Source organism: Suricata suricatta, chromosome 17 (genome assembly GCF_006229205.1).
Source record: "Suricata suricatta isolate VVHF042 chromosome 17, meerkat_22Aug2017_6uvM2_HiC, whole genome shotgun sequence".
In the NCBI taxonomy this organism is placed as follows: Eukaryota; Metazoa; Chordata; class Mammalia; order Carnivora; family Herpestidae; genus Suricata; species Suricata suricatta.
This window is the reverse complement of record NC_043716.1, coordinates 1,060,827-1,068,551: the sequence shown is the minus strand read 5'-3', so window position 1 is coordinate 1,068,551 and position 7,725 is coordinate 1,060,827. Positions and strand designations below refer to the sequence as shown.

The 7,725-nt window shown below is 56.8% G+C and overlaps 3 protein-coding genes across 4 annotated transcripts in view; 1 reads left to right on the top strand and 2 right to left on the bottom strand.

The window, feature by feature from the left end:
* LOC115282562 overlaps window positions 1-903 on the bottom strand; it is a 1,534-nt gene extending 631 nt beyond the window's left edge. The window contains exon 1 of the mRNA XM_029928664.1: window positions 25-903. Within this exon, the coding sequence (XP_029784524.1) occupies window positions 25-826 (802 nt within the window). The 5' untranslated portion in view covers window positions 827-903. The remainder of the gene's footprint in view (window positions 1-24) is intronic.
* The window catches only part of DERL2 (derlin 2), a 9,740-nt gene extending 2,047 nt beyond the window's left edge, over window positions 1-7,693 (bottom strand). Inside the window, exons 1-6 of one of the 2 annotated variants that reach the window (XM_029928666.1) lie at window positions 7,221-7,693; window positions 6,323-6,385; window positions 4,326-4,399; window positions 3,201-3,294; window positions 1,880-2,075; window positions 1,559-1,649 (exon numbers count right to left, since the gene is read on the bottom strand). In XM_029928666.1, the coding sequence (XP_029784526.1) occupies window positions 1,559-1,649; window positions 1,880-2,075; window positions 3,201-3,294; window positions 4,326-4,399; window positions 6,323-6,385; window positions 7,221-7,313 (611 nt within the window). In that variant the 5' untranslated portion in view covers window positions 7,314-7,693. Of the gene's footprint in view, window positions 1-1,558; window positions 1,650-1,879; window positions 2,076-3,200; window positions 3,295-4,325; window positions 4,400-6,322; window positions 6,389-7,220 lie in introns of both variants that reach the window. The other variant, XM_029928665.1, reaches the window with a different exon arrangement.
* Window positions 7,606-7,725, top strand: part of MIS12 (MIS12 kinetochore complex component) — a 5,408-nt gene continuing 5,288 nt past the window's right edge. The window contains exon 1 of the mRNA XM_029928672.1: window positions 7,606-7,717. The gene's annotated coding sequence lies outside the window, so the exon portion shown is untranslated. The remainder of the gene's footprint in view (window positions 7,718-7,725) is intronic.

Below are 7,725 nucleotides of genomic sequence, written 5' to 3'. Positions count from 1 at the left end.
AGCCCCCGCGGGGCAAACGGGGCGTCCGCACGGGGGTCGGGGCACGGTGACGCGAGGCCGGAGGCTGGGCACGCCGTCGCGATGGCAGGACGCGGTTCCCCGCCCTGTGTGCACAGGCGCCACGGAGACCGGCGGCACGTTCGCAGGGCGGGGCACCACCCGGCCAAGGGGTGACTCCGGACCCGCGGGCGGTGGAGGGGAACGTGGAACACGCCTGAATGAAAGCGGCTTCCCACGAAGGAGGAGGCGCACGCACATGTGCACACACACACGTGCACGCACCCCACGGGGCACGCAGAGCTGACGTTCGCCCGGCCCCTCGCACGCACACTCTTAAAAAATAAAAATAAACTTTTGAAACTCTCAGAAAAACAAGACCCCACCTTACGGTGTCCGCAGGGGAAAAGGTGTCAACGACCCCTCCCACGTTGGGCAAGGCTGTGGGGACGGTCGCCTTGCCTCGCTGGGAGAAGGTGAACTTAAACATCGATTCCGGATGGCGATTCAACCACACACAAAATGGGAATTGACCCTTTGACCGGGACCACGGTGCGCCCCACGGGAGGGAAGGGAGCCTGGAGTCACTGTGTCTCCGTGAGGGACTCGAAGAAAACCACACCGCCTGCAGCGCACGCGCTGTCATGTGGCTGTCACAGCCCTGTAGGACGCTGGGGAGGGGAAACCGGCGGTGACGCACTACACTGAGGAGAAGGCCGAGAAATGGCACTTTGCGAAAGCACGCGGGCAGTGACAGGCCCACAACAGCAGCCGGTGGCACAGCTGAGCGCGTGGCTTCGCTCTGGCTGGACTCCTTTACAACCAACATTTCATAGTATTTTTTTTTTTGAGAGAGGGCGCAAGTGAGCAAAGGGCAGAGAGAGAAGTGGGGCTCACCCAAAGCGGGGCTCGAACTCACAAACCATCAGATCATGACCTGAGCCAAAGTCAGATGCTTAACCGGCTGAGCCGCCCAGGGGTCCCCAGCGTTTTATAGTAACAACTCCCACTTTACTCAAGGGGACCCCTTTAAATGCCGTATGTCTCGGCTACAACATTCTGAAGCGGAAAAAGGTCTTACAAACCAAAGCTCGACTCTCAGGAGAGAAAAACTGCAAAACATAGAAGCACTTTTCAAGGTTTCTTTGAAGTCCTCCCTAGGCCCCACACTGGGCTCAAACTCACGATGCCGAGATCAGGGGTCACACGCTCCGGGCCGGGCGCCCAGAGCGGAGGGCTTTCTTACTGTCACAGAGCCGGTCAGTGGGATGGCCTATACCTGGGTCCCAGTCTGGCTTACTGCTGCTCGCTGCTCATGTGACTTTCTGGAAGGCCAGAAACACCACCCTAGAAACTTCCTTGCAGCCAGCGTTAACCCCCTTTGTCCCGCACACTCTGGGCACCTCCTCCGCCCGATCCCTGGGCTCTTCAGCCACAGCTGGGGGCTCAATCTGCAAACACGGACTGTCCTCAGGACTTCCGGGAGCCCCCCGAGAACACAGATCACGGACCCCGTCCCGGCTCATCAGCCAGAACACGCAACCCGGTGGTAAATACTCACAAGATAGATGGCGTTTTCAGAATTCTGATCCCACCAGGCTGATTGGGAAACACGTCTTCCAAGAAGAAGTAGATGTGTCCAACGGCGATGCCTAGAATCCCCGAGAAATGAGCAATGAGGGGAGGGCCCGACACAGGCTGCGCGTGCTCAGGAAGAAAGGTCGATACGATTAATAAACGTCAACAAACTCAATATCCGCGGTGGCCTCCGCGCACGTAACCACTCAGGGGCCTGTCCGTGAGGCCCGACGGCCCAGCGCGGGAGAGAGAGGCTGCTGCGTGCGCCCGCGCGAGACGCGGAAGCGCGGCTGGAGACGCTCACCCAAGAGGTCCACGATGATGGAGTTGCCCAGCAGCAGCGAGAAGCCCATGAGCACCCAGGGCAGGAAGGGCGCCTGGAAGTTGAGCAGGCCGAAGAAGTTCATGCGCACGTAGGGGTTCCTACGGCTCCACACGTACACGAGCATGATGGTGAAGGCCTGGCCCAGGAACACCAGGCTCACGAACAGGCCGAAGAGCTGGCGCCGCGTCAAGGAGCACGACAGGGAAGGCCGAGCGCCGGGGCCGAGGGCTGGGCTCTGGAGCGTCGCGTTAGGAACGCCAACGGCAGTGACGTCGTTCGAGGGGGAAACAAAAGCCTAGAAGTAATTACCCAGAGCAAGCAGGAAAAATCTGCCCGGGCCATAACCTCTCAGGAGCAGCTGCTTCGAATGAGCACTGTGTCCGTGGAGCGCTCGGCTCTCCGGAAAATACATTAACTCCTTGGTCAGTAATCACTAAGTGTCACTCACCACCAGCACCTTGTACGAGGTGAGCGGAGCCGAGGGGAGCAAAACCACCTGGTCAGACGGGGCGACACTCAAGGCTGTCACACCCGTCACGACAGGTTTTGTTTTGTTTAAATAATAATTTATCAGGGCGCCTGGCGGGCTCACTTAGTTGAGCGTCTGATATCGGCTCAGGTCACGATCTCACAGTTCCTAAGTCTGAGCTCCGCATCGGGCTCTCCGCTGTCAGTGCAGAGCCTGCCTCAGACCCTCTGTGCCCTTCTCTCTCTGCCCCTCCCCTGCTCGTGTGCTCTCTCCCAAAAATAAACAAACATTAGGGGGACCTGGGTGGCTCGGTCAGTTAAGTGTCTGGGGTCAGCTCAGGTCATGATCTCACTGTCCCTGAGTTCGAGCTCCAGGTCGGACCCTGTGCTGACAGCTCAGAGCCTGGAGCCTGCTTCTGATTCTGACTCCTCCTCTCTCTGCCCCTCCCCAACTCACACTGTGCCTCTTCTTCAAAAATAAACATTAAAAATTTTTTAAATTAAACATAATAATTTATCAGCTTGGGTACTTAGCTTAAAAATATACACCCAGAATATAGCTTACGCACTTAATGGTAACCCACCTAGGTTAAGCGCCCCCCCCTACTGGCACCCCAGAGAAAAGCATCCTGTCCGACCTCCAGGCTCAGAGAGCCGTGCTAGAAAGGAGGCTGTAAACCAGAGAGCGGGACCCTGAAGCTCAAGTCTGCAGGTCCACCTTTATCTGTTGGTTCAGCTCATCTAGTGAGTGGTGAAGGCAGGCGGAGCGCTCTAGGAAGACAGAGGCTGTCTTTCAGTATCTCCTGTATTTGCTCTACTCGTTGAAGGATACAGTCATTAAGAACCCACCAAAAAGGAACATAAATACAAAATCTGCCGTCCGGCCTCGGAAGGAGCCTTCTTCTAGCATCCGACAGTAACGGTACCTGCGGGTTCCAGGTTAAGAAAACGTCAAGCGCACAGATTGGAGGAAGTAAAGCCCAGCGTGTCCCTTCAGTCCACGTGGGCTCCGAGCCCCCGGCTCCACTTCTGTGAGAGCGTTCACGAGGGGTGGCGTGGGCACCTCCCTTCCCACCAGGCCTTCCGGGCGGGGCGAAGGCCAGCTTCGCGGTTTACAGGAGCTGCTCCCGACTGGGGAACGAGGCCCGGCGCCCCGGGACCACGCCCGCGGTTACCCAAACCCTTTCCCAATCAGCCCCGGCTTCCCCGCGCCACGAGGGGCACGAGCCTTGCTTTCTCACAGCCTGACTTGGAAGAAACGCCCGGCGAGAAGACCTGTGTGAGAATCTGCTTCTCCAGGCCAGGCAGACGCGGCTTTCTGCACCCCAGTCCGTACGGGGGCACAACGGTGGAAAACTTAACCACCAGACGCCTGCCAGAGTGACGATCCCACCCTAGGGCAGGCACGCCTCTGTCTCCCACAGGTGAGCTGAGCTAACTCCCCTCCCGTGGAGGAGGCGCGCCCTGCTCAGGGCCCCGGGCACCACGCGGGCACGGGAGGCCTCGTCCTCTCTCAACGAGAACGTGGCGGGCTGGGCAGACACAGGGCACCGTATTCTCAGCCAGGAGGACGGGCGACCAGGACCCAGGGGGCCCTCACGTCCGTCTGCCCGTCCTCCTGCCCCCACTCCCACACCTGTAGAAACCCCGGCAGTTACCACCGCGCCTGGGTGCCGGCTGATGGCATCTGTCAGTGCACCTCAACTACACCACTCTCCTCCCCTCCATCGGTCTGTAAGTGACCAATGAGAATCACTTCTGGTTAAATACCTCCCCTGAAGAGGGACCGACAGACACTCCCAGAACACTACTTTCTGGCCAGCTACCCTGTGGACCCCTGAACAGGGACCCAGAAGTTATAGCTAAGGTGGTAAGAGATTAACAGCATTAACAGCTTAATTATCTTCCCTAAGTAAACCCAAAATTTTCATGCTAACCCCCACTTAATAAAGGATACAGGAAAATCATGTTAAATAAAAAATTGAATCCAACTGGACCAAAAAATAAGAAATTGGTGATTAGCCTCCATATCTGTAAGAAAAAATCAGGAGAAAGACTGATTAAGTAAAATACACCAGGAAAATTTCCATATTAAGACAAAAGACATGCCCTAGGTTTGCAACGGTTGAAAAGCCATGAATAAGTGGGACCATGATCTGAGCCAGAAACTGAGGCACACGCCTCCGACACAGGGTTTTGTGCTTCTAGTTGGATGCCTGGAAGATATCACTTGGCCCCTGAAATCTGTAGGGACAACAGGACAGAAAATTTGAGACTGTCACTGTCTTAAAAAAAAAAAAAAGCCTGAACCACATGGTCCGGGAAATCATGGGAAAAGCCGGGTGGAAAGATGAGGCTAACCTGCAGGATAGCAGAGCGCTCTCGAGCGTGTTGTGGGTGTGAGGTCTGACGGGCAGCCCCCAGAGGCCGGAGAGAAACTCCGAGGAGCCAAAGTAAACCGCCAAGAAATGTTTCTGACGCGTCCAGAGGTAAGAGTAATTCTGAAGTAGAGACTCCAGATCTGGCCTGAGTAAACAGGCAACTCCCTTTAGGTAAAGACCCAATGCTCCCATAATGAGTAAACCAGCAGGAAGAAGGACACCAGTTTTCACGTGGAAACCCTTCACTTCCCCACCCAGCCACACCCACGACCAGGACAACTGCTCCCAGCAGGAGGGAGCTTCCAATTCTAGCCGGGTCGGGTCACCCGTGAGGCCACGAGGGACTCCGAGAGCTTTCCAATGGCTTGCCCAGGGGGCCTGGGAGCCCCAACCCCAGATGCAGACACATGGCGTCGTGGGCAGCATCACCCAGGCTAAACCAGCCGAGCATGTGAGGGACGCAATGCCCGGATGGAGCCACAGCTCCCAGCAAAGGCCAGGTGAGCAGTGAAGGGTGACGGCAGGGACGGGGCCCACGGGCCTGCTTGGCGCACCATTAAGTTCTTCAGGACTGGAAACCAAGTTGAGATCATTCGGTTCTGCATACAAACTGCATCCCGTATCTTAGAGCGCCCAACTCAGCCAGGAGACGAGCATGTAAGTAAGTGCGGGCACGAGGCAAGAGACGGAAATGTTCACGGACACCTGGAGCACGTAGTGCACTGAACCCCGTTCACGGACCCCGGGAGTGTTTAGTGCACTGAGCACCTGAGTGTTCACAGACGCCCTGAGGACACAAAGACGAATATCAGCGGACAAACAGAAGCTGGGAATGGACAGGCAAGCTGGGCTTCGATGGGTGCAAAGTGAACAGCGCCCACGTGCAACAGGGGCAACACCACGTGTAGACAGAATTCCCGAGTCCTGGGTCCTTCTCCCACTCAAACCACAGGCCACGTGACCATCCTGGAGCAGGAAAACACCTCTTTCAGCGTGCTGACTCCTACCACAGTCTAAGGAGCTGCCATGCTGTTTAAGGAGTCGGTCTTTTGGACTTTTGTGACTATTAGCTGATTGCTGGAAGATGGAGCGATTTGCTCAGAGAGGTGGGCGGGGGAACTGGACCACAGTGACGGCCCAGAGGTGGTGAGTGGACAAAACACTCACCTCTGAGTCCTGTGAGACTCGCCCTGGGCAGGACCGCTCGTCTCCTCTCCAACTACAATGTGAATTCTGAACCAGAAATGTCTAAATATGGGTACTGGACACATCAAGTCAAAACCATTCAGGGAACTTTATGAGTAAAATACAGATTCTTCATTCCTACCCTTGGGGATTCTGATTTGATACATGATGAGGTGCCTGAAAATCTCTTCCAAATTCCCTACGTGATTCTGAAGCCCAATGAGGGTGCAGAATCACTGCGTTACCACCCCACCCCCCATAAGACTTAAAATGAAATATTCCCACTGAATTCTTTTTGGATAGTACATGGAAATATTTGCTACTTAAAAGCACGATAAACAAGTTTAGAACACTGAAAGGTTCATTGTGGTTGTGATGCACGACTTACTTGAAAGTGTTTAAAGATTAATTCAGGATTGAAGTACAACTGAAAAGGTGTGATCAATTCCAACTGCTGAAAGAGAAAAAAAGAGCTTCTTAAAGCAAACCAATCAAGAAACAAAACATCTACAACAAAAGATGAGGAGGTCTAGCGATTTCCAACTCCCAGGCGCTCTGGCTCCAGCCGTTAAGGCTTAAGGCTTTCTTACGCGGAGGAAGAGGCTGGTAAAAAATTCTATAGCAGCGGGACGATTCTTTGCATCCCTCACACCTAACGCAAGGATACAGCTTGGTTTTATGTTGCAGTAAAACCTCAGTAGTTGAGGCTGACATGAAGACAAAGGTGGCAGGTAGTGACATCTTAGGCACAGAGCACCTGGCCACCACCTGAATCTGTTGTGCGCGGCAACACTCAGCTCACTCAGAAGACCCTGCGTCCGTCGGGGCCGGGTGCTTCCCGACAATCCCTAGGTCCGTACTCCCGTTATTTCAAGACTTCCCCCTCTCGACAACTTCCACTTTTCTCTCCTCCACGTCTGTTTCTTCACCGAGGGGACCTTCGTGACCACCAGCCACAACGGTACCACCTGCTCATCGCCCAAGTTCTGAGACTCGTTTTCAAGGGTGGGCGGCTCCCGCAGCCCCGACCTGCTACAGGTGCAGCCTTCCTGTCTCGGGATCTGGTCAGCAGCCCTGATTCTCAACCCCTCGTGGAGCAGCACTCCCTCCTCAGGCCATGGACAGGCACCCCGGGGCCATCCTGAACCCCAGAGTGAGCCCTGGACGCTTTCCACCCACCCCTGAGACCAGCCCCTCCGGGCTTCCCCGAGGCCCAGACCCCCGTCTCCCGAGGCCCCGCTCGCAACCAGCGCGGAGAGCGAGAAGCGGCCGATGCAGCTGCTCACCACAGCGGCGGTGGTGAGGACGCAGGCGGTGGTGTAGGCGCGGCTGACCGGTGGGATCTGCAGGTACTCCAGCCGGAGGCTCTGGTACGCCATCTTCCCCACCGCCACCTGCCCCCCCACTTCCCCTTCCGCCAGTCAGCCCCGCGGTGGGGCGGGGCCGGAGCGGGCTGCCGCCCAATCAGCGCCGCGCGCCTGGCCCACCACCAATCGCCAGAGCGCTGAGGAAACGCACCGGCCAATCGAGAGTTGCGTCTCCGCGGGGCCCCGCCCAGATGCCCCACCCACCAGCCCACCAACGTCGAGGAGAGGCGTGGAAGTCCCGGTTGCTTCCGCCAATCCGCGCCGGCCACAGCTGGCTATCCCGCCCGGCCCCTTCCCGGGTCTCAGCGAGGCGCCGCCCCACGCGGCCGGCCAATCAGGGGCCCGACAGCGTCCCGCCTGGGCCCTGGTTCGCGGAAGCCGGAATCCGCCCGAAGCAGGGGAGCCCGCGGCGCCGCCTCTCCGC